At 44.6% G+C, this 27,002-nt stretch overlaps 1 protein-coding gene across 1 annotated transcript in view; it reads right to left on the reverse strand.

Annotated features, from left to right (window-relative positions):
* Positions 1–280: 280 nt before the first annotated feature.
* Positions 281–27,002, reverse strand: part of PRSS12 (serine protease 12) — a gene marked incomplete at both ends in the record, with an annotated part of 36,666 nt that continues 9,944 nt past the window's right edge. Inside the window, 9 exons of the mRNA XM_080697816.1 lie at positions 281–588; positions 3,085–3,365; positions 9,318–9,440; positions 10,043–10,121; positions 14,728–14,933; positions 18,031–18,172; positions 19,630–19,823; positions 21,553–21,694; positions 23,886–24,064. Coding sequence (XP_080553942.1) covers positions 281–588; positions 3,085–3,365; positions 9,318–9,440; positions 10,043–10,121; positions 14,728–14,933; positions 18,031–18,172; positions 19,630–19,823; positions 21,553–21,694; positions 23,886–24,064 — 1,654 coding nt within the window. The remainder of the gene's footprint in view (positions 589–3,084; positions 3,366–9,317; positions 9,441–10,042; positions 10,122–14,727; positions 14,934–18,030; positions 18,173–19,629; positions 19,824–21,552; positions 21,695–23,885; positions 24,065–27,002) is intronic.

Below are 27,002 nucleotides of genomic sequence, written 5' to 3' on the forward strand. Positions count from 1 at the left end.
CAGTAAAGAATGGGGAATGCTGAGGAGCAGGCAAAAGTTCAGTGAGAATAACATTCTTTAGTAAGATTTGGGCAGGGAACAATGCTAAACACTGAGGTGTCCATAACCCAGAGATTAACATCACAGAGCCTCAAGCAGCAAGGGGTATACAGTTGGTCACCACAGAAAGCAGAAACGGGCCTCAGTCCCCTTTCAATGTCATCTCTGGTTTAGTGTTATGCTGGAGCTTGAACTTTCTCCACCAATTTTCTTTACTGGGTTTCCTAGATGTTCCCAGGAATTACAGTTTAGTGACACTTTTTATCCATGGCACAAAGGCTGAGACTTTGGTGTAAACACCAGGAGATTCCTTGACTCCACAGCCATGTCCCCAGGAAGTCACCCCGTACACAACCCAGCTTTCTCCAGGCCGCTCACACATAAGGGGTCCCCCGCTGTCTCCCTGGCAGCTGTCCACACGTTTGTGCTCACGGAGGTTTCCTGCACAGAGCATTCTCCCTGTGAACCGGCTCTTGTAGCGTTCTTCACAAAACCTCTTGGGAAGTACAGGGATGGCTGCTTGTTGTAGAGTCCTTGAATAGGCTCTCCCTACTCAGACCAGATAGCAGTTAGTGGGGTTACACTTGACAGTACATTGAACGTGTGTGTGTGTGCACGCGTGCGCATGTGTGTGAAGTGGATAGTACCAAGTGGCATGTTATTAGCTGCCCTTGGACTGCTGGCTTTAAGGTGCCCTTCATACTTTTTTAGTACTGACACGATTGAGGAGTAGCTAGTACCACTGGTGGGCTCAGCTACAGAGAAGGGTGACCTAAAGAAAGTATTCCTGCAGGCTCTAGTAGTTCTGTGAATCCAAAAGCTAAAAATCAAGCTGGGAATGGTAGTGCACACCTGTACCTGGGAGTCTGAGGAAGACCGCAGGCCTGAGGGTAGCCTCAGCGGGTAGTGAGACTCATCAACCTAGCAAGACCCTGTTTGAAAATAATAAAAAGCTGAAAACCATGCGGTTTTGCTTTGGCACATTGCCACCGAGTTTGAGGATTAGGTGATGAATAGCAATTCCATGTAGAGTGATAGCTGTACTAAATAGGAATATGGTATTGGATGACGGCTTCAGAAACGAAGCACATCAGGCTAACCACCTGATGTAGTACTTGCTGGTAAGCCAGTCATTTGCTCTGTGGTTAAAACATAATTGATGCTGTTCACATTCCAAGTATTCTGTAACTGAACTGCAAATATTCTACATTTTGCCAATACAAAATAGTGTAGGTGCCGTTCAGCTTCACTGTATTATGGGGTAAACACTCACTGGAAGCTTATCTTCATCATCTGTAGGAATACACTAGACACATTTACAAAATACAGTTAAAATCCTTGTACTGGAGAGCAGCCAGCCACTCTATATCCTTGTTTGTCATTTGTACACTGGCCATGGTGGCTCATGCCTGTAATCCCAGTACTTGGGAGGCTTGCAAATGTGAGGACAGCCTCAGCAATGTAGCAACAGTTTAGAAACAAAAAAATGGAAGGAGGTAGCTCGATGTTCCCGGGTTCAATCTCCATTACCAAAAGTCATTGGTAAGATGAGGACCTAACTCGGATGAGCACTAGGTCTGTTTTCAGAAGCACTAGCTGGTACACTGCCTCTACAGCAAGACATTTCAAGGGGCTGCATTCGCCTGACCATGTAAGCTAAACCCACTCTTGCTCAGGGTTGCAGGTGGGGAGAATGGGAAGGGAGGGTGGAGGAGAAGCAAGTGGGTTTCCCTTCAACCTCAGCAGTCTGCTTCTGCCCTGTATTTAAGGCAATCTATAAGATTGAGCCTGGTAAAGGGCTCCATGGCAAAGAAACTTTCCTGGGCCAAAGTTACATGGAAGAGTTTTTTTGTTTGTTTGTTTTTTGGTGTTTTTTTTTTTTTGGTACTGTGGATACAATCCAGGAATATTCTACCTCTGAGCTACACCTCCAGCCCTATTTTTTATTCTTTATTTTGAAACAGGGTCTCACTGAGACACAAAGGACCTCACTGAGTAGCTGAGGTTGTCAGCGAACTGCAATCATCTTGTCTCAGCCTCCCAAATGCTGGGATTACAAGCGTGCGCCACCAAGCCAGACTTGGAAAAGCTTCTTAAATATAAATTCCCAGTACCTGTGAAGCTAAGACAGGATCATCGGTTGACAGCCAACCTCAACATCTTAATGAGGCTGACCATAACTTAATGAGACACTGGTTTTTTGTTGTTGTTTTATTTTGATATATATATACATACTTTTTTTTTTTTTTTTTTGCGGGTCTGGGGATGGAACCCATGGGCATTCTACCTCCGAGCTACAGCCCCTGCCCTATTTATTCTTTATTTTGAAACCGGGTCTCACTGAGTTGCAGAGGGCCTCACTAAGTAGCCGAGGCTGTCTGTGAACCGTGATCCTCCGGTCTCATCCTCCCAAATGCTGGGATGACAAGCATACGCAACCACCATGCCCGGCTTGTTGTTTTTGTTTTTGGTGGTACTGGGGATGGAACCTTCTACCTCCGGGCTACACTCCCAGACCTATTTTATATTTTTTATTTGGAAACAGGGTCTCTTAAGCCAGCAAGGCTGGCTTCGAACCTCGCGATCCTCCTGTCTCCACCTCCTAAGTGCGGGGATTACAAGCGCGTGCCACCACACCCGGCGAGACACTGTTTTAAAAGTAAAAATTAAATAGGGCCGGGATGCAGCGCAGAAGTAGACCTCTGAATTAAATCCACAGAACCACACACACACAGACACTCATAGGCTCAAGTCTTGGGAAGAGTCTAAAAGTCTTCTCTTGTCCTCTTGCTAGTCTAGGGACTAAAAGTTAATGGAATATTCACTACCTATAAGTTGCACTGGCAATTGAGTTCTCCCTTATGTGCTGAAATTCTGATTAGAACCAACAATACCTCAGGGTATGAACCTATTACATATCTGAATTTCACGGCTGGCCAATTTCCAAGCAGCTAACCTTAACCCATTTAAAATTAATGCCCACTGTACTCAAATGTGTGGATAATACCAGACTTCTTGTTGGTTCTTTTGTATTGCTTCTGTTACCTGTGTCTCCCCAGCCTGTTATGTAACAGTTGGAGGCTGTTTTCTGTGGCCTCTCTCTCCAGAGTGGGAGGCAGGCCGGCAGAACATGGGTGCTGAATCGGGCACACCGCTCCTCAGGTCCTTGTAATCTAACCAGAGCGATGTCGTAGTCACTGCTGTACGGCCGGTACTCCCGAGGAATCACGATCTCTTGAACTCCTATTTCTTCCTCAAACTCCTCCGGCACCAGAGTGTGATGATCCCCGACCCGCACAGCGTAGTTCCGCGTGTTGTTGCCATACCTGAGAGGCAGAGGGAGCGTGAGAGGCTTGGCTCAGTACTGAACTGGCGATCTGTCAGCAGGGAAGGGTGAAGAAGGGACCGGAACTCGGGTCCAGATCAGTAGTCCCTTTTGTAAGGTTAGCCTGCTTCTCTGACCCCAGAAACCCACTGTCACCACCTCTGCACTCAGTTACCAACTGATTGAGAAGCACATGGGAGTAGGCTGATCATCAAGCTGCCACGACCTCACCCAATGAGAAGGAGCTGACATGGGTGTGAAGCCTGTGGGGCAGAATTCGCCCTAAGTTTGCCATCTCTGTTTTCTGTCATTTCCAAGATTGGACGTGCAACCCACCCTGGCCTCCCACGCCCACCCCCACTCCCAGTATCATTGATCTGCTCTAGGGGTGGAACCCAGAGCTTTCTACCCCCGGGCTATACTCCCAGACATTTTAATTTGGAAACAGGGGCTCACTAAGTAGCTGAGGCTGTCCATGAACCACGATCCTCCGGTCTCAGCCTCCTGAATGCTGGGATTACAAGTGTGCGCACCACGCCTGGCTATAAAGCAACACTTTCTAACAGGTTAGTTTGCTATTTATTATGTTTATTGCTCTCTATCTTTCCAAATAAAGTGTCTTTACCTGCCATGTTCACTAAGAAATCTTAAACATTTGGAGTAGGAACGCAACGTGTGTTTATTGATTTAGTGAATGAATGAATTTTTGTGTGTGTGGTACTGGGGGTGGAACCCAGGGGCTTTTCTACCTCCGGGCTATACTCTCAGACCTATTTTATATTTTATTTGGAAACAGAGTCTCACTAAGTTGTAGAGGCTGGCTTCGAACCTGTTTGATCCTCCTGTCTCGGCCTCCCAAGCACTGGGATTACAAGCGTGCGCCACCACGCGCAGCTTGAATGACTTATTTTAATATGGTGTTTTCTTTTGTCCATGAGAAGCCATTTGATTAAAAAAATAATATGTACTAGGTTGATAATTCTCAACCTGTTTTTTTAAACCAATTTACCTTGATTCTTTTTTTTTTTTCTTTTTGCCATACTGAGGAAGGAAGCCAGAGGCATTCTACCTCCAAGTTATGCCCCTAGCCTTATTTTTTATTCTTTATTTTGAAACAGGGTCTCACTGAGTTGCAGAAGGCCTCACTAAATAGTAGCTTGAGACTGTCCTTAAACAGCGATCCTCCTGTCTCAGCCTCCCAAATGCTGGGATTAGATGCTTGTGCCACCACACCCGGCTTTACCTTAATTCTAACATTTATACCTAAAATAGGAGTTCTCACTGGGCACAGTGGCACACACATGTCTATAATCCCAGTACTTGGGAGGCTGAGATAGGAGGATTGCAGATTCAAGGCCAGCTTCAGCACCTTAGTGAGACACTGTTTCAAAATAAAAAAAATAAAAACTGGGCATGGTGGCGCACACTTGTAATCCCAGCGCTTGGGAGGCTGAGACAGGAGGATCGCACAGGTTCAAAGCCAGCCTCAGCTACTGAGTGAGGCTCTCAGCAACTTAGTGAGACCCTGTTTCCAAATAAAATATAAAATAGGTCTGGGAGTATAGCCCAGAAGTAGAAAGCCCCTGGGTTCCATCCCCAGTACCACAAAAAAAAAAAAGAAAGAAAAGAATCATATAGTAATAACATACCATTTATATAACAGCACAATTCCTAATAGCCAAATTGTGGAAGCAACCTAGGTGTCCATCAACAGATGAATAGGTTAGAAAATTACAGGATATACACAGAATGGAATTCTACTCGCAATAAAGAACAAAATTACATCATCGGCAGGAAAATGGAGGGATCTAGAGAACATTATGTTAAGTGAGATTAGCAGGTCACAGGAAGTGCAGGGTCCTATGGAATGGGGTACAAAAGGGACTTTAGATGAAGGAGAAACCCGTGGAGCAATGGGGGCGTCTATGGCAGGGCTGGGTGAGGTGAGATTTAGTGAAGGAAACACTTCCACTGACATTAGGTGCATATGTGAAATTATCAATGCCAATCTCGATATCATGTATGGGGCCGGGGGCTGCAGGGGTGACTCACCAATGCTGTGAGCACGTGTGTCACTATTACTCTATAATGTGAACTTACAATGCACCAATAAAAATATAAATTTGCTTGTGCAAGTGGTCTAAGTTCCTTATGTAAATGGTTCTGGTTACTGAGGGAGAAGAGACCTTCTCAGTAGAATCTTGTACCCAGTGTGCATGCAAGAAATGGCTTCCACACAACTGATACTATGCATACCACTCTTAAGAACCCTGCTACACAGGAGGCCATGATGGAACACAGGCTGAAAAGCAAGTCTCATGACCTCTGTGACTCGCCTTTTTTATTTTTCTTTTTCTGTTTTTTTTTTTTTTTTTTTTTTTTTTTGTACTGCGGATGGAGCCCAGGGCCATTCTACCTCCAAGCTATACCCCGGCCCTATTTTTTATTATTTTTGAAATGGAGTCTCACTGAGTTGCAGATGGCCTCACTAAGTAGTAGCTGAGGCTGTCCTCGAATTCGGATTCTCCTGTCTCCACCTCCCAAATGATGGCATTGCAAGTGTGCGCCACCAGGCCCGGCTATGACTTCTCTCACTAATTTTAAAGCTCTAGGCATTTCTGATTTTCAGAGTAATCATCTCTGACAGTTTCCAGCTGCTCTGGCATTTCTAGGCAAAAAGCCAAAAAGATAAAATCAGTTAAAGACATCTTGACAAAGCGAATTTGAGGTGGAATTACAGAAAGAAGAGCCCTTGTTCAAGTCCGCACATTCAACCCTCCGAGATTGTGTTTGCTATCAAAATAAGCAATTAAATGGATTCATTTAATAGCCAGGCACTTCTCCTTCAGTTGTACGGCTGTACCACTATAGATGCAAGTTCAATTCATGGTAATTAGTAGTAGTAATTTAGAACAGAAAATAGCAAAAGTAAGCAATTTATATTGTGAATAATTCACAATTACCAAAATACCTTCAATTTATTCATATTTCCTCTTCAAACTACGAACAGGACTTCATTCCAAAATCTATTGCTTTGCCAGTAGGAAAACTTATAATAGACAAGCCTTTAAGTTGTGATTCACCAATCATGTCATGTATTCTTGCTGCACTGCCATGGAAGTATGTTTTAGATGCCTCACAATGTGTCAGAGTTGTGAAAGACTAAGTTGGATTACTAGAACTCTGAAAGTCTTCCCAAAAAACTCCCATAAAGAGAGCACCCCATATGATCTGAGCATAATGGAGGCCGGTCTGAACGCTGGCACCTGGGTCTCATTCTCCCCAGGCTCTCACCGTAACTTCTCTGATAATGAGGGTAATGTCAAACAGCGACTCCTCTGTAACAGAAAAATAAACAAAATGTTTTCATCCTATGTAATAAGATAATGGATGACAATAACACTCTAAATAGCTGCTCAAGAGCATCAGCCAGCCGGGTGTGGTGGGCACATGTGTGATCCCAGCACTTGGGAGGCTGAGACAGGAGCATCGCAGGTATCACAGCCGGCCTCAGCTACTTAGTGAGACCATTTCAAAATTTAGAATAAAGGCTGAGCGTAGTGGCGCACACTTGTAATCCCAGCGCTTGGGAGGCTGAGACCGGAGGATGGCGCAGGTTCGAAGCCAGCCTCAGCTACTTAGTGAGGCTCTCAGCAACTCAGTGATACCCTGTTCCCAAATAAGATATAAAATAGGTCTGGGAGTATAGCCCAGAGGTAGAAAGCCTCTGGGTTCCACCCCCAGTACCACCAAAAAAAAAAAAAAAATTTTTTAAATAAACATAGGGCTAGGAATGTAGCTCAGAGGTAGAATGCCCCTGGGTTCAGCCCCAAGTTCTACACACACACACACACACACACAAAGCATTAGCCAACAACCTCTGCAATTTAGCAAGAGCCTTGTTTCAAAACAAACCCAAACATTACAGAACAGGCTGGGGCAAAACCTGGAGGTAGAATGTTCCTGGATTCAATCCCCAACACCAAAAAAAAAAAAAAAAAGGCATTGGCCTATATCATCACTGTAAGAACAGGCGTCAAATGGGTCCCAAGCAGAACCTTTATGTACAGAGGTCCAGCAGTGACAAAGCAAAGGGAAGAGAAACAGAAAGAAAGCCAGTGTAGTGGCACACACTTGTAAGCCCAGCATTCAGGGGGCTGAGACAGGAGGATCTAAGTTCACAGACAGCCTCAGCTACTTAGTGAGGCCCTTTGCAACTCAGTGAGACCCTGTTTCAAAAAAAGAATAAAAAATAGGGCTGGAGGTGTAACTCAGAGGTAGAATGCCTCTGGGTTCCATCCCAAGTACCACACACACACACACAAACACACAACAAGGAGAGAGAGAGAGAGAGAGAGAGAGAGAGAGAGAAAGAATGGGTTGAAGGAGCTAATTTTATTTATTTATTTATTTATTTATTTATTTATTTATTTATTTATTTATTGTGTGGTACTGGGGGTGGAACCCAGAGGCTTCCTACCTCCGGGCTATATTCCCAGACCTATTTTACATTTTATTTGGAAACAGGGTCTAAGTTGCTGAGAGCCTCGCTAAGTAGCTGAGGCTGGCTTCTTATGTGTGGGATCCTCCTGTCTCAGCCTCCCAAGCACAGGAATTACAAGCATGTGCCACCACCTGCCCGGCTCAGAGGAGCTAATTTTAAATATATAATCCAGGTGGTCCTCTGCCAGGCCTTAACTTAGCCTAACATATCTTTGAAACATATATTCCTACTCCAAAATAAATCTAAAAAGACACTACTTTGCTTCTATACTACAATCTATATTGATAATTTCAGAGTTCCTCATAATTAAAGAAAAATTGTTTTAAGTCAAAGTCCTGAATATAGAACAACAAAATTTAGAATTTGTTCTAATCACTAGCAACTGGCTCTATGCCTTTTAATAACCTTATTGCAATAAAGATGAGAAGTGTAGCCTCCTCAGGCATTCCAAACAGAGTCTATGAAAAGCAGCAGCTTACGGATGAAGTCAGGTGGACATAGAGTACATTTTAAGAACCCTGCATCACAAAGTATGTGAAAGCGTCTCACGTCATTGGTGTTCCTTGTGTCTTTCATCAACAGTCTTCATCTTTATTGTGCAAATAATGGGAAGAAATTCCAAATGACATATGGATGGAGTTATCTACTGATCTGTTTAAAATAACCACCATCCTGTAAAAGGCCAACGTTCTTAAATATACCCACTTCCTGGCAATGGAGTCCTGGCTTTCATCATGCAACGATCACTTAGAAGTGTCTGCTGTGTGCCAAGTAATAGCTACGCAGCTGGTGTGCAGACACGAATGAGACCGTCCCTGACTAGCCACCATCGGAAGGAGCGGGCCAGTGGAAACACTGGCAAATCCAGCAAGCCCGACCTTCAGGGAGCCCAAAAGGCACATTTTCACCCTCAAGCTCTGTTTTTGGAGTAAGTTTCCTACATTAATACTCTGCACTTTGAACGCCTAGGCCTATATGCCCTAAGGCCCAGGATAAATAGGCTCCCATTAAGTTTACCAGCTGCAGAGGGCCCCTGTCAAGCTGATTTGGCTCCCCATTGTCAGTAACAGAGTACCCAGCACTCCCCACCACCGGAAATCTACCTTTTTAAGAGCAGATACACAGAAGATGCAGTGATAACTTTGCACTTCTTTACCTATCCGTATTTCCTTCTACCTCACCCCAGAGAAGGAGGTATCACCCACTTTGGGAACCTATGATAGCAAAGTAAATAAACATAGACTGCAAAGAGATAATGGAGCAGAGGAATGCACTCACTCAAGAGAAAATCAGAAAACAGTTTTTTACTTGGAAGGGTTTTTCAAGAATTTCACTTTCCAACTTTTTATTAGGACAATTTTCTAACACAAAATTTAAATAGTGTAATAAAACTCCTTATACTTGTCACTTCCTACTGGGGCCAATGCGTCCCCTTAGTGGCACACATACCTCTTGAAGCAGTGTGCGGCCGTCAGGACCCAGCAGCTACTCAGCAGCGTCGCCCCGCACAGCAGCCTGCCCTCTCCACGGGGGGACTTCAACCTCAGGGAGACCTGCCAGGGCCAGCCGCCCCTGAGGAGAGAAGAGCACTAGAGCAGGGACTTGGGGAGGACTGGGAAGGGGCTCCGCCACCAGCCCACTCCCACCTGGGAAGGCAATGCTCCCACAGCCCTGAGCACACCTGGGTGGCCCGAGTCCATGGGCACCCACATGCACCCCTCCTGACACTCCTGGAGATTCACAGTTGATGGCAAGGGCCCCCTCACTGCCACACCCATGTAGCCTGAAGAAGTCTTTAATAATTAAAGAAGGTGCTGATCACTGAATTCCACATCGAAAAGTATATAAAATGAGTAAGACCGAAAGAAATGTACTCTAAATTAAATGACATATACATCTTTTCTGCTCTCCCGTTAAATTACTGTTTCTGCCCATCACTTTCCAGCCACACATCTGTCTCAGAAGCCAGAGGTTAGTGATTGAAGAGCATGGCTGAAGGAAGGTCAAAAGACAGTGGAATTACAAGTCTAATGGGCACTTAATTTAGAAGATAAAATGAATACAACAGCTCCCTTATACAATAATAGAATATCCCATGCTTGAAACACTGTATGTATATAAATAATTCTCTAATATTTTAAGGTAAGAAGAACCTTCTTTGAAGAGCTTCTTACCTTAAAGAATTTTTCCCGCCAATGATTCGCTTCTGCCGACGGTGCACTAACCTCATACCACAAACAGACGAGAGGGACTCTGAAGCAAAAATAGGTTATTAATCAGGGAAAAATAAAAGTGACATAGTGTCCTGGTATCTCCCTCTATTTTGATTTTTTGGGGAAGGGTACAAGGGATTAAGCCCAGGGGCATTCTACCTCCGAGCTACACCCCCAGCCCTATTTTTTATTTTTATTTTTATTTATTTTATTTTTGCAGTACTGAGGATGGAACCCAGGGGTTCCATTCTACCTCTGAGCTATACCCCCAGCCCTATTTTTTAGTCTTTATTTTTGAAACAGGGTCTCACTGAGTAGTTGAGGCTGGCTGCAAAACTGCGATTCTCATCTCAGCCTCCCAAATTCTGGAATTACAAGTGTGCAGCCAGCCTCAGATACTTAGTGAGGCCCTCTGCAACTTAGTGAGACCCTGTTTCAAAATCAAGAATAAAAATATGGGCCAGGAGTGTAGCTCAGAGGTAGAATGACCCTGGGTTCAATCCCTAGCACCACAAAGGAAAAAAAATATACGAGTGCTTTATTTCTTTGGCTAAGTACATAAAGTATAGACATCTACTCCTGTTCTCTGTGGATAGCCAGGACCGTGGAGGCTGCTGGGCACTAATGGTCCCCACAACCACCAGGCAAGGGCCTGAGGACTCATCCCCACAACGTGTACCAAGAGGAGTAGAGCTCAGAGGCACACTGTCAAAACTTTAACCTTCATCTCTTAGAATGAATCTTCTAGGTGACACTGCAGATTATCATATAGAATAAAATACAGGTTTCCAATAATGCTCCAGGTCAGGTCAATGCCAAGAAAGGAGATGAGGGGTACTGAGCAAGCAGAACTCAACGTTTACATCATTCTGGGCAGCGCAGCTGACTGCAAGAAAGAGAACCCTATTTAAACCGTACATTGTTATTAAAACGCTAAGAACAAGAAGAAGTCCACTTACACAGGGGCCCATCAGACAGCCAGGAACAAATGGCTCAAGTTTAATCATCTTAAGAGGTGATTTTTTTTTTTTTTTTTTTTTTTTGGCCACTGTGGATTGAACCCAGGGGCATTGAACCTCTGAGCTATATACTCAACCTTCTTTTCTTCTTTTTTTTTTTTGTGTGTGTGTGTGGGCCAGGGTCAACTGACCTCTGAGCTACAGCCCCTGCCCTATTTTTTATTCTTTATTTTGAAACAGAGTCTCACCGAGTTGCGGAGGGCCTCACTAAGTAGCTGAGGCTGTCACGAACCACGATCCTCCAGTCTCAGCCTCCAGAATGCTGAGATTACAAGCATGCACCACCACGCCTGGCCTTATTTTGTTTTTTAGTTTGAAACAAGGTCCCACTAAATTGCTGAGTGCCTTAATAAGTTTCTGTTGGTCTCAAATCTGTGATCTTCCTGTCTCAGCATCCCAAATTCAGGGATTGTAGGCCTGCACCACCATACCTGGCTTAAGTCCTAAACTTTAACATGAAATCAACTGATTAATATACCAAATTCTGTAAACTAGCTGACCTAAGATTACAATTTTTGTTATGATATGGTAGCAGTGCCTAGAACAGAAAGATATCAAAATAAGGTACAATAGAGCCGGGTGTGGTGGCAAATGCTTGTAATCCCCACACTTGGGAGGCGGTAGGAGGATCGCGCAGGTTCGAAGCCAGCCGCACTGGTTTAAGAGACTCTGTTTTCAAAAATTTTAAAAGTATAAAATAGGTCTGGGAGTGTAGCCCAGAGGTAGAAGGGCTTCCAGGAACCCCAGTACCACCATAAATAAATAAATAAATAAATAAATAAATAAATAAATAAAATAAGGTACAATGGCATAAAAACAAAGGTATAAATAATGAAACAAATATATAATAGCTCACATTTTAGGATATGCTTACACCGTGCTATGAAACATTTTATTATTATAATTAGGGGTACTAGGGATTGAAGTCAGGGACATTCTACCTCCAAGCTACACCCCAACCCCAATTTTCTTTTCTCTTTCTTTCTTTCTTTCTTTCTTTCTTTCTTTCTTTCTTTTTCTTTCTTTCTTTTTGTGGTACTAGAGGTGGAACCTGTACTAGTATTGGGAAGAGGTTTTTTTTTTTTTTTTTTTTTTTTTTGGTGGTGGTACTGGGGTTCCTGGAAGCCCTTCTACCTCCGGGCTACACTCCCAGACCTATTTTTTTATATTTTTGAAACAGGGTCTCTTACGCCAGCACGGCTGGCTTCAAACCTGTGCGATCCTCCTGTCTCCGCCTCCCAAGCGCGGGGATTACAATCGTGCGCCACCACTCCCGGCTTGGGAAGAGGTATTAAAATGTATTAATGTATCAGTATTGGGAAAGATTTCCAATTTTAAAAATATATCATTTATACTAAGAAAGCGAGGGCTAACAGAAAGGAGGGACTTGTAATTTACATTTCTAAAGGAAGGAAAAAAGCTGGAGCCAGGGAAGAGGTTTCTTTACATTTCTAAGGAAAAACAAATGGCCTGAGGGATGGGAGAAATCCCAGCCCCAAGAGAAACAATTTCACACATCTTGGGGGATGGAACAAGAGGTGTAGAGGGCTGTGCTTGGAGGCAGGACAGCCCCCCCCCCTTTCTGGGGCAAATCCGGCTAGAGACTGGGCTAGAGATAGGGCTAGCATATCTACAGATCAAAGGACCTGCTACAGACTTGGGCAGGATAAAAACATTCAGTAAACTGGAATTCTTTGGTATTTTCATTCGAATTGCCCCCCTAGGCCGCTTTCCAGCACAGGGCTGTAACTATTTCTGTATTTCTATCTTTTAATAAACTTCTTTAAATCTTCAGCAACTGCTGTGCGTGATGGTGCACGCTTGTAATCCCAGCATTTGGGAGGCTGAGACCAGAGAATCGCGGTTCGTGGACAGCCTCAGCTACTTAGTGAGGCCCTCTGCAACTCAGTGAGACCTGGTTTCAAAATAAAGAAAAATAGGGCAGGGGGTAGAGGTCGAATGCCCCTGGGTTCCATCCCCAGACCCACAAAATAAAAAAAAAACCAACCAAACAAATAAATCTTTAGCAACTGTCCAAGCTATGCATATTTATTCTTAGCTTAGGACAAGAATCCACGTGTTTTTTTCTGTTTTTGGTCGTTTTGGGTTTTGTTATGGGTTGGGGGAAAGTGTGTCTGGGACCCTAGCAGGGGCTCCAGGGGAACAGTTTTCCCCAATCATATTATCCCAATCCGTAACAGAACCCAAGGACTTTTCTACCTCTGGACTATACTCCCAGACCTCTTTTTATATTTTATTTGGAAACAGGGGTCACTAAATTTCTGATAGCCTCACTAAGTAGCTGAGACTGGCTTTGAACCAGTGTAATCCTCCTGTCTCAGCCTCCCAAGTGCGAGGATTACAAGCGTGCGTGCGCTACCAGGCTTGGCTAGTAGTTTTCTTTCTTTCTTCTTTCTTTCTTTCTTTCTTTCTTTCTTTCTTTCTTTCTTTCTTTCTTTATGGTGCTGGGGGTGAAACCCAGAGGCTTTCTACCTCCGGGCTACACTCCCAGCCCTATTTTACATTTTATTTGGAAACAGGGTCTCACTATGTGCCAGTATGGGGAATGACCTAGGAAGATTTGGGAAAGCTCTGATTATTAATATATTTCAAAAGAAAATAATTGGTATATTTCAAAATAGTTGTGTTAAAATGGAGGCAGACATGGATAAAGAAAGGACTTGGTTTCGGCCTAACAACAGGCAGCTATTCCAGTGTAAATCAACCTAGCTCAAAGTACTTAACAAGTCAATAGAGGAGAGCTGGGGCTTCCTCTTTCTAAAGACAGATCTACACGATCTAGGGGGGGATGGGGCAGGGTTTGACCTTGCCCTCCATGAAAGGAGACACCTCACCACACCTTGCTAGGGGAGGTACCTTACAGGGACGTTCACGTCAGAGTCACCCAAACAAGATGGAGGTCATGGGTGTAAAAAGGCCAAGTCCGCGTGTAAGCCCTTGGGTGTACTCATTCGAGTCATCCCCTCATGCCATCTTGGCATGGGGCTGTATTTCTACTTTCTGTATTTCTATCTTTCTAATAAACTTCTTTAAATCTTCAGCAGCTGTCCAAGCGATGAATACTTATTCTTAGCTTAGGACAAGAATCCACGGTTTTTCTGTTTGTGTGTGTGGTGGTGGTGGTGGGGGAATTACTTCTCCCCACACACACATTACGCACATCCCCCCCCCCTGCAACCTATCCCCTGCAACAACTAAATTGCTGAGAGCCTCACTAATTAGCTGAGGCTGTCCGCCAACCACAATCCTTCTGTCTCAACCTCCAAGCACTGGGGTTACAAGTGTGCACCACCACTTCTGGATATATTTTTATTTCTTTCCTTTTTCTGAAGTAGCTATCAATTCTGAATCTTTAGGGATAGTGACAAGGACACATCCAGGGAAGGAAGGACATAGAAATGACAGGAGTTGGTTTCCAGGCTGCAGGCCCCATTCCTGCTTGGAGCCGGCTCTCCCACAAGCCTCACCTGAGTGTGGTGCAGGAACTGCTTGGCTCCCGCACAGCCGGCGCAAGGACTGCTGGAGGAAGCTCCTGCAGCCTCCCCTCAGGCTCAAGCTGCCCACGACCTCCATGGCAAGGGCTGGTTCGGGCCCTCGGGTCCTCACCTTTATTGCTGTTACCCGACATCTGCTTGACAGAATAATCGCAGATGACCCCTGCATCTTCACTGTGGCGGCAGTTGTGTCTCCCGATGTCATCTTTGACACAGTCAGCCAGAGAAGCCTCGTTCCCTTCGCACTTTACATTATCCAGGTGGATGGGTCCTGTTCCTTCTCCAAAATAAGCCATGGTTCTTGCTCTGGCGGGACCTCTGAAACAGAGCTTTCTTAAGAATGTGGAAAATCAGGCATGCACCTGAATAAACCACAAGATATGTTCAAATTCTATTTTACTCTTTAACTTTTACAAATTAATATTAGCATCTATGTATACCAAAAATCATTTCTTTCATGACTATCAAAAAATTTGAATAAGAGAGGCAATAACTGTACCTCTTTGTTCTCATACCCCATAGATAGTTTATGGAAGCAGCTGCCTGTAATTTAGCTTCTGTTTAGAAAATAACACTTAATAACATGTCAAAATATGACAGTCTTACACTCTGATTAGGCAGGGGGAAATCACCCTATAATTTTCTACCTTTAAGAAGTATAACATTAGCCGGGCGTGGTGGCGCACGCTTGTAATCCCAGCATTCGGGAGGCTGAGACCTGGAGGATCGTGGATCGCGGACAGCCTCAGCTACTTAGTGAGGCCCTCTGCAACTCAGTGAGACCCAGTTTCAAAATAAAGAATAAAAAATAGGGCAGGGGGTGTAGCTCGGAGGTCGAATGCCCCTGGGTTCCATCCTCAGACCCACAAAAAAAAAAAAGTATAACATTCTCGCTGGGCGTGGTGGCACACGCTTGCAATCCCCGCGCTTGGGAGATGGAGACGGAAGGATTGTGAAGGTTTGAAGCCAGCCTTCCTGGCTTAAAAAACCCTGTTTCCAAATAAAAATATAAAAAATAGGTGTCTGGGAGTGTAGCCTGGAAGTAGAAGGGTTTCCAGGAACCCCAGAACCACCAAAAAAGAAAAAAGTAAAAGGTTAAAGCCAGGAGTGGTGTTGCAAGCTTGTAACCCCAGCATTTGGGAGGCTGAGACTGAAGGATCGTGGTTCATGGCCAGCCTCAGCTACTTAGTGAGTCCCTCTGTAAATTAGTGAGACCCTGTTTCAAAATAAAGAATAAAAAACAGGGCAGGAGATATAGCTCGGAGGTCAAATGCCCCTGAGTTCCATCCCCAGACCCACAAAAATATAATAATAAATAATAAAAGTAACAATATATGGGAGCTTACAGTTAATACTTATTTAAAATAAGTACTGGAGTCAGGTGTGGTGGTACACACTTGTAATCCCAGTACATAGGAGGATCACAGATCCAAGAACAGCCTCAGCAAGTAGTGAAACTCTCATCAACCTAGTGAGTCCCTGGTTCAAGATAAAAATGAAAACATAAGGCAGAGGACTTAGCTCAGAGGTAGAATGCCCCTGGGTTCAATCCCCAGCACCACACACCAAAAATAAATAAATACAATGAGTACTGGAAGGGTGGATGGGTGCTGTGATTGTGTGGGATGGAGGCACAGTCGGATGGATTCACAGCGGAGGATCAGCTTTGGGGCTGATTTAGGGTGGCACATCTGGGGCCCAGTGTGAGCAGCTAAATGGTTCTTGAGTTTCACTCCTGGACTGACTCACTAATGTCCACTCATCTCACAAAGGCAAAATGTATACTTTTTTTTTTTTTTTTTTGGTGGTACTGGGGTTCCTGGAAACCCTTCTACCTCCGGGTTACACTCCCAGACCTATTTTTTATATTTTTTATTTGGAAACAGGGTCTCTTAAGCCAGTGAGTCTGGCTTCGAACCAGGGCAATCCTCCTGTCTCCGCCTCCCAAGCGTGGGGATTACAAGCGTGCGCCACCACGCCCGGCAAAATGTATACATTTAAAAATTAATAAAGTATTTAGGAGCCAGGCGTGGTGGTGCACGCTTGTATTCCCTGCACTTGGGAGGTGGAGACAGGAGGATCATGCAGGTCCGAAGCCAGCCTTGCTGGCTTAAGAGACCCTGTTTCCAAATTAAAATATAAAATAGGTCTGGGAGTGTAGCCCGGAAGTAGAAGGGTTCCCAAGAACCCCAGTACCACAAAACAATTAATAAAGTAATTATGAATTTAAAAATAGTAAATAGAAAATCTATATCACAAATAATGAACCCATTGACCATAAGGACAGCTGGAACAGGAATGAAGTCTAAAGCGGGGCAGTAAATAGTCATTTCTTAACCAAAAACAAACTTTAAGTTTCAAGTTTACAAAAACATTGGAACTTTTATTAAAATAAAATATTTCTTAAGGTGAAAATATATTCTACAAAGAAGTAACCAAATGAATTGGTCACTATCTAAGATATGCATAGATACAGAATTAAGGATAATCTACTACAATCTATACAATTTATAGATACTAGCTTAAATTTCACAACGCTCCAGGCTGTAGCTTTTCCATGTTTTGTAACCCCCGAGTCAACACTTGCAAGGCCCTTGCTGCCCACATGGACCTGTGCAGAACCAGGAAGGATGCCCCCCGCTGGCCAGGGTCTAGCAAGGACCCGCCTTCCAGACCTCTTGGCACCAGCTTTAGGGCTTACTGCTTTGCATGGCAAACAACTGTCCTTGTCTGTCTACTGGAAACCATGTTGTCACACTGCCTCTCAGCTTGAAGGAAGCTCAGCTAACGGATGAGCCACTGCCATCCTCCACTAGAACACAACAGGGTGCCTGGGCACTGCACTGCAGCTGTTTGAAGAGTGGAATTCTTCACACGGGTGCAGAATACCCCGCTGGTATTCTGCACCCGTGTGACAATGCCATCGCCAACCTCAATCTCTGCTGTGGGCCAGGGAGTGGGGAGAAGTCAGGGAGGCTCATGTATGATGCATCCATGCCATGGCTGTGTCACTCTACGCATGATGTGAGACTCTAACGCACCAAAGTACAGAAAAGGCAAAATCATTAATAAAAAAGCACAGAAATGCAAAAATAAATAACTAAAAGGCACTAAAGTGTGACTCGTAGAACACGCCTAAAACAACCCAGAAACATTCATCAAGTAACATCCAAAGCCGGGCGTGGTGGCGCACGCTTGTCATCCCAGCATTTGGGAGGCTGAGACCGGAGGATGGCAGTTCGCGGACAGCCTCAGATACTTAGTGAGGCCCTCTGCAACTTAGTGAGACCCTGTTTCAAAATAAAGAATAAAAGATAGGGCAGGGGGTCTAGCTTGGAGGTCGAAAGCCCCTGGGTTCCATCCCCAGACCCACACACACAAAATAAAGTGACATCCAAATATTCAGTGTCCTTACTTATAGCCAAGCTGCCGGCAGACCACCACCGCATCGGTGTCTGTCCAGCTATCGTCACACACTGTGCCCCACTGGCCATGGATCAGGACCTCCACACGACCTTCTTTCTTATCTTCTCCATCCATCAGTCTGATAGGAAAACCTACAGCATGAAACAGAAGAATTAGAAAGCCAGCACAGCCGGGCGTGGGGGCGCACGCTTGTCATCCCAGCATCCGGGAGGCTGAGACCAGAGGATCGAGGATCACAGACAGCCTCAGCTCTCTTAGTGAGGCCCTCTGCAATTCAGTGAGACCCTGTTTCAAATAAAGAATAAAAAAATATAGGGCAGGGGATGTCGCTCAGAGGTCAAATGCCCCTGGGTTCCACCCCCAGACCCGCAAAAAAAAAAAAAAAAAAAAAGCCAGCACAAGCAAACCTACGCGGAAGCAAAAGAGACTTTACAAACGCAACATTTTTTTTTTTAAACAGTCTCTCAGTTGTGGAAGGTCTCACTAAGTAGCTGAGGCTGGCGTCCGGAGTGGTGTTGCATGCTTATAATTCCAGTGCTTGGGAGGCTGAAACAGGCTGTCTCAAACCCAGATCCTCTTGTCTCAGCCTCCCAAATGCTGGGATTACAAGTGTGCACCACCATGCCTGGCTATTTTAACATCCATTCACGCATATCCCAAAATACATACAGAGATGTACGACAGAGCTGAGAGTGTCCTGGAAAGTATTTTGAATAACTATGCTTTTTGTTCATACTTATTTGCCCTTCTGGTCAGGCATTAAGAATTTCTCAAGAATGTTTAATTGTTCTTTGCTCTCAGAGGATCTGCATCTATAATTATTTCAAGACTGTTAGAAGAGCTGGCTACTTTTCATCTAAATATGAGTTTAAAGAAATTTGCAATTGGAAATCAGGAAGGCCCCTGGTGGAGTTGTGGAATACAGCACACCTTAGAAGGAAGAGCTACACCCCTGAATTCACTTAGAAGCCAACCAAAACTTGAAAATGAGCTGGGCAAGGTGGTGCACATCTGCTATCCCAGTACTTGGGAGACCAAGATGGGAGGATCTCAGGTTTGAGGCCAGCCTCAGCAGCCTAGTGAAGCTTTCAGCAACCTAGAGAGACCCCGTTTCAAAAAAATAAAAAGGGCTAGAGGTTTAGCTCTGAGGTAGAATGTCCCTGGGTTCAATCCCTAGTACAAGAAAGGAAAGAAAGAGAAAAAGGGGGTGGGGGGAGGAACAAGCAACAGATGCCAGTGGTGAGGGCTGAAACTAGAGGAGCCACCAGAAGTGTGGGAAGGAAGTTTTAAAAATCCCACTCCAAATACCTGGTCAGAATTTGGGGTAAATGAAAGTCAGAACAGGGAGAGGAGTTGTGCACAGGGTATTTCAGCTGCTTCTGCTCTCCAGGTACATGTTTATAGAGAAGCCTACACTTCTAAGCAACAAAAACAATTTAAGGGTAGAACCTCGTGACATTAGTGCAGAGACTGAAAAGATATTTCTTTCTTGGAAAATGGACTTTTTTTTTTTTTTTTTTAAAGGCAAAAATGAGAAATGGCCACCTTGCAGCCCAGTAAGGCAGCAGCCACCAGGTGTCTGACTCACCTGGGGACAGTCTGTGTCCTGTGCTGGGGCCACAGGCGATACCCACGTCCTCCTGGTGGCTGCAGTCATGCCTGCCCCAGGGCCTCCGGGAGCACTGGAGGAGGGCGACTTCCCTCCCAGAGCAGGTGACCTCCTCCAGCCATATGGGCCCCCGGCTTTCTTCAAAGTGGCCTGCAGAGACTCGCTTGCCGTATCTGTGGAGATAAGACAGGCACCCACACAAGATGCGGTCTCTTGATTTGAGGAGCCCCGACACAAGCTAGCCAGCCATGGCTCCTGGGGTGTTGTTTTCTCTTTCCTTGGGAAACAGAGCTGTGTCTACCTCACTCATTTACATCCTCTTAACATGTTTTGGCGGGTGCACTAGTGCCTTCTTGGGTTTGTCTACAATTTAACCCTCCAAGCAGACAGAATGCAAAGGGAAACCACAGTTGCTGAGGGCAGTGCGGCTGTGGAGGGAGGGAGTGAGCTCGTCCCATGGCTCTGAGGGGCTCTGTTTCCCTTCTCCAGCTTTCCCAGGCTGTCTCCAGATGGACAGGGCCTGCTCAAGCACGGTGCCCAGTCTACGGGAAAACCTGGATTTCAGAGTAACGACAGTGCTCTCAGCTTCTCACAAGGTTATGCAAATTCAACTTTCCAAGCTGTATACGTGACACTTGTGTCCCACCTGGCTTCATTCTGTTGGTGTACCGTAACAGCTCACATGCTGGGAAAGAGCCAAGGTCTGTGAATTCAGGAGCTGCGGTCAGGTTGCTGCGTACCTTCTTCCAGTCTCCCTTCAGTTTTTATCTTGTTCCATAAAATCCAAACCTCCAGAAATCAGTGAGCTTAATACCATCAGGTCGATAGTCCTCAGTTCTCAGAGAGTCCACGAAATTCAACTCTTAGTCATAATGACAGGCCGATTTTTTCCCTCAGGACATTTTTCTTATTTCTGTATTAAGACTAGGAAGAGATCTTTCTGTCATGAATTTCTACTTGCTTCCTATGCAAATATTTTTTTTACTAAATCCCATGCTGCTATCACTCTCAGTTTGTGCCATTTTCCCAGAAAATGACCAGCATCTGTCCATCCCAGCTGTATGGCTGTAACAGAATCTGACTGCCCCCTTGGGTTCTAGCCATACAACCCATGGCAGTCCAACTACGACATACACCAGGCCTGGCTGAACAGTGTTTTTTAAATCTTCTTTCTTTCCCACAGTTTAATTGGCTTTATATTACTTCTGTAAACTGTAATACATATGTGTAAACATGGCTTTGCCCTATTTGAATAAAGTATATTTTTAGGATTTAGTGAATATTTGCAATGAGCTCCATCTTAAGCTGAAATGAACCAATTTGCCAATGTTTTCAAGCATGAGAATAACAGAAATATGGAAAACAAGAGAGAATGGGCATTCATGACCTTTGCTCAAATATTTAGCTCCAAGGCGTCATCTGCGGTTACGTCCCACTAAGTCCTGACTCTGGAATGCACGACCCAGAGCCTGACACGCAGCTCTCGGGGGAGGCCAAGGCAAGCCAAAGGTCATCTCATGACAAGAGGGCTATTTTTCTCAAATCAAAGTAATAATTGTCATCACATTCTGAGAAAGAGAAGAATGTAATACCAACTCATTTGTCACTGGACGTGGCTACAATTTTAGACTCAATGATGTCAAAACTAACAACATCCAAAGGTTGTGATGTGCCAGAATGAAGTCAGGTGTGAGGCCCAGCCTGCACTGGCACAAGGGGCTGGTGGCACCCGCTTACTCGAGCAGGGCGCGACCGGAGAGGTGAGTGCTGTTGGTGCTGTACTCCCACGTACGGATGTAGGTAGGTGGTAGACACACAGATGGTAGAGAAAGGGTACTTTAGCTCTACAGAAATGTCGAGCAGAGCTACACAGCAAGGCCTGCTGTGTGTCTGTGGACTCACTTGAACCCCAGCTGCTGGCAGGCCACACGCGTGCTCCGCTCTGTCCAGCCGTGGTCACACACGCTGCCCCACTGCCGGCTGTGGAACACCTCCAGGCGACCCTCCTGGTTGCCTCTGCCACCTGCAAGCCTGATGGCCCCATCTGCACAAGGAGGGGACACTGAGACTCACACCGACCCCCAGGAAAAGGTGAAGGACATTCCATTTCCCAGAAGCACCACCGGCAGGCCTCTCCAAGTCTCCAGTCAAACTAAGGGCCGTGAGCGCCCCGAGGCGCTGTTCCTGAAGTCTGACAGCACAGCCCACTCATCCTGCTATGTGCCCTCCTTTCCTCTGAGTAGAAAAATATATTCTGATGTAACTCCAAAGTATCTGCTTTATAATAGATGAACTAATATTTGGGAAAGTTCCCATAACTTCAGTTTTCTCACACGTAAGCAAAATTGGTTGTTTACTTTTAAAAAGAAAAAGAATGTGTCTGGCAATACTTCAAAATTTTAGCTGACAACAAAAAGTACTGAAATATGAAGACAGAAAAAGCTGTGCTGAATAAAGAACAATCTACCATGCCAATGTACCAGTTAATCCTTAGCATTCATGCATTATAAAAATTCGGTTCTGTCTTGCCTTTGTTCGTTTATGGATAATACAGATCTGAAATTTAAATCTTATTAACTCAATGAATAATTAATCCCCAAAGAATTTTATAAAAAAGAGTCTAAGCAGATACACAGGAGAGTGAACTTAATTTTTTAAACTAAATTTAAAAGCCATTTCCATCTGAAATAATACACCCTCCCCCTAGTAAAACATCAATAACCTTGGGTAAAGGTCTTACTTTTCATGAATATCTGGGATCTTTTAAAGCAAACAGAAGGTCTTTGGACCACTTATTAATACTGCCTCATTGCTGTGACTTGCATTACCTCCCCAGCCCTCACAGCAGCAAAGCAAGGCTCTCACCATTTGAAAGAGAGAAACAGAAAAACGGAAGTGCTTAGCTCAGGCACAAAGTATGAATTTCTACTTTGTATAAACATGATAGTCTTCTGTAAAAACAACAACATGTAGAGATGTCTACAAAAAGATATAAACTCAGTATTCCACAGGACCTGAGAGGTAATTTGATTTTTCCTAAAGAAAGATTAAGCAGAATTTTTCTAGTTCTTTTTACCATAGAAACAATGGGTTTGTAATGACACAACTTCTCTTGCCTAGTTTTGTTCTCCCCTCCAAATACATCAGCACACACAGGCACACAAGCTCTCACACGCGCGCACACACACGTGTGTGCACACACACTCCTGCTCTGAGATGTGCCTCCTCAGAGCACCGCACCTGCTGGGCCACACCTCTGCAGTCTGGAATGGTCTGCGGCAGGATGCAGCAGCGCTGGCTGGGTTGCTATGATAGTTCAACTGAGAGACATCAAGACATATTTGCACCAGCCACAGACCCTGAGAGCGTGACTGGCTCATAGGTAATGAACGGGAGACCTCATTATAACATCTAATGTCTTCAATTTATTACTGCACACTGTTGTGATTACTGGGTACTACATATTGCAACAGTCATATTTTCTCATCTAATTTTACAGGATTATAATGCCTTAAACAAAAAAAATTTAAAAATATTTATGAATAAAAATATAGCTTTTTTGCTTGTTTTGATTTTTGGTGGTGGTAGTGGGGGTTGAATCTAGAGCATTTTACCTCTGAGATACACCCCATTTCTATTTTCTTTTATTTTTTATTTTGAAATAGGGTCTTGGTAGGTTGCTGAGCATCTCGTAAGTTGGTGAGGCCTCAAACCTGCATCCTGTTTCAGCCTCCTACGTACTGGGATTACTAGCATGCATTCCAAGCAAGAGATAGCATTTTTATATATAATTTGTAGCTGGGCATGGTGGCACACACCTGTAATCACAGTACTTGAGAAGCTGAGACAGGAGGATCACAGATTCAAGGCCAGCCTTATCTACTTAGCAAGGCCTTCAGCAACTTAGTGAGACTGTTTCAAAATAAAAAATAAAACAGGGCTCAGGGTATAGCTCTGAGGTACAACACCCCTGATTTCCACCCTCAGCACCGACACACACACATAATTTGCATTGGGCGTTTTTTAGTCTATTTTGAGAGACTTATTTGTATGGTCATTTGATGCTGTTATCCAAATGATGAGAAGGGGGCTTTGCCAAGCCACAGTGGTGCTAGGGGCCAGAGATGGTATGAGAGGAGTGAGGCCCCCACCTGCCGAGAGTTAAGGTCGCCCCGTATCTCCATGGCCCTGCCGGGGGTTCAGGACACCCGCATCTCCATGGCCGCGGTCCTCACCTGTTAGCGGGGTGCAGGACACCCCTGCATCTTCTTTATGGCTGCAGTTATGCTCTTCCCAGGAACTCTTCGGACACTGCTCAATTGAAAGTTCATTCCCAGTGCAGTGTACTTCACCCAACATTATGGGGCCAGATCCTTCCCCAAAATATGCCTGGCTCCATGCTTTAGCAAGGCCACTGAAGAGACAGGAGAACACACGATTTCCAGATGTGATTACCAAAGGCTGATCTGACTTATTTCTTTAGCCCCTGGAAAAACATAATCATCATCAATCCCCACATACCATCGACCTTCATCTCAGGCTGTACGTGATTGTCTGCATTTCTTTTCTGCATGTTGTTGCACTTTATGTTTTCCACAATTCCACATACTTCAAATACTATGAGATGTTCTCCATTATTTCCCTCCTTTTCCTCATCAGTAATGAAACTTCAGATTTTGACCATCAGTAATAGAACCTTAAGAAGTCACTGGTTCTCCAAAGTCCCCATGTTCAGCCTTCTTCCTTCTAGATAACCAAGTTTACTTGTCATAAAATATACTTAACATGAAATTTACCACTTTAAGGTATGTGTGTGTGTGTGTGTGTGTGTGTGTGTGTGTGTGTGTGTGTTTATTGGGGATCAAACCCAGGGGTGTTCTACCTCTGAACTATATCCTCAGCCCTATTTTTTATTTTGAAACTGGGCTTGGCTGCGTTGCTGGGTTTGGCTTCAACCCTTCTTGTGACAGTGTGAGATGGTAACAATGCTGTATGTACATCACGAGGTGAAGTGGGACGGTGGGAGACTGCTCTACAAGGGCCACTGAATATAGTGTCATGTCATCACAGTTGATCTGACTAGCACGAGGGCTGCTGAGTGGCTCACGGGACAGCAGGGTGTGCAGGAGAGATTTGGACAAAGGATGATCCACAGGCAAGGTGGGACACAAGATAGTGCAAGATTCATCTCACTACTAAGAATAGTAATTTAAATGTGTGTGTGTGTGTGTGTGTGTGTGTGTGTGTGTGTGTGTGTGTTACTGGGAATTGAACCCAGAGGTATTATACTCCAAGTTCTACCACTACTCTTTTACTTTTTTTTTTTAATTTTTTTGGTGGTACTGGGGGTAGACCCAGAGGCTTTCTACCTCTGAGCTATACTCCCAGACCTTTTTTATATTTTATTTGGAAACAGGGTCTCGCTAAGTTGTTGAAAGCCTTACTAAGTAGCTGAGGCTGCCTTCAAACCTGCGCGATCCTCCTGTCTCAGCCTCCCCAGCGCGGGGATTACAAGTGTGCGCCACCACACCCGGCTACCACTACTCCTTTTATGGAGTGTGTGTGTGTGTGTGTGTGTGTGTGTGTGTGTGTGTGTGTGTAATACTGGGGGTGAAACCCAGAGGCTTTCTACCTCCAGGCTATACTCCCAGATCTATTTTATGTAGCTGAGGCTGGCTTCGAACCTGTGTGATCCTCCTGTCTCAGCCTCCCAAGCGCGGGGATTACAAGCGTGCGCCACCACGCCCAGCCTTTTATAGTTTTTTAAAACGGGGTCTCAGTAGGTTGCTGAGAGTCTTAGCTACATTTCTGAGGCTGTCCTCAAACCTGTGATTCTCCTGTCTCAGCCTCCCAGTACTAGGATTATAGGTGCGGGTCACTACACCCAGCTAACATTTAAATTTCTTATGCATGAGGCCTTGTGTTAAATCCCCAGCACCACTACATTAATTAATTAATTAAACCTATGAAGCACTTCTTTCTGAAATTCTCTGAATTTAACATTGTCAGGCTGCAGGTAGCTGGAACCATGGGAAGTGGGACCTTAGGTAAGGGTTGCTGCACTGCTGACCACGTTCAAAGCTCATTCTTTGAAGCTACTCTGAAGAGGAGGAGTGCACGTGGACATAGACCCTGAGGCGCAGATCCAGCTCCTCTCTCAACAAGCTGGTTGCCTTTGGAAAGCTGCTACCACCTTCCAGGCCGAGGATGCGGATCTGAACAAGGGACGACAATGGTTACTCTGCAGGGTTGTAAGAATTCAACAATGAAAATCAGGAGCTCAATAAATGTACTCCCTTCCCTCTCCCGGTGCGATTAAGGAGTTCTCCCCAGTAGTTAGTGAATAACATATTTTTCACTGCTAAGCAATTTATATAAGACCACTGGGGTTCAGTTTGCACAAGCACTATAGCTTTATTCTCCCCACTGCCCTAAAAAAAGTCAAGAAAGTGATGAGGGAGGGGAGTCAGCCCATGTCGACATTTTCTGCTCTTGATGGTACAAATTTGCTTTGTTTATTGTAAAATAATTTTGAAAGTATTTATTTATAGAGGTGATCCATATCATATAAAGCAATGGATATACATGTGTTACTTTATTGCAGATTATAAAGTTATGCGCCAAACCAGGTGTGGTTGCACTCATCTGTAATCTCAGTACTGGGCAGGCTAGGACAGGGGGATTGCAGGATCAAGACCAGCCTCAACAACTTGTCAAGATAAAAAATAAAAGAGGAAGGGGGTCTAGGTCCGAGGAAGAATGCCCTGGGCTCAATCCCCAGCACCAAGTAAACAAGTAAGTAGAATAAAGTGGTGAGCCAGAAGACCACAGGCCTCTGCCTGTGCAAGTTGACTTTTGAGCTGGGGAGAGACATAGTCAGAGGCAAAAATTATAAAGTATCTTAACTCACATAAAATATTTCATAATAGTTGTAAGAGACTAGACAAAACATTCTGTGTAGAGAAATTTCTTCTAGAAAAAAATTTTAAACAAAAGTGATCTTGTAACAGTAGTCTACAAGTCTATGAAGAAATTTAAATGTTTAAACATTACTTATAGTGGAAGTAGTCCCGTCCAAAAGAAAATCTATTCATGCTAAATTCATACTATATTCAACATCTACAGAAAGTAAAACCCAAAATTTATGTAGAGGCTGTGAGTAATTTCCAGAAATACTCCAGGAGGGAGGCCTGAGCAGGCCTATTGTTTCGTGTATGGAACACAGAAGCCAACACTGGCCCAGAGAAGAGGAGAGCAGCTGGAGGCTGTGTGCCAGGCCTGGGCCTCCCCGTGAGAGGGCCCAAGTCAGTGGAGAGGCAGCCAGCGGTGGCGCTGAGGTAGAATGCTGAGAG

The sequence above is a fragment of the Muscardinus avellanarius genome (assembly GCF_963383645.1).
Source record: "Muscardinus avellanarius genome assembly, chromosome: 6".
NCBI lineage: Eukaryota > Metazoa > Chordata > Mammalia > Rodentia > Gliridae > Muscardinus > Muscardinus avellanarius.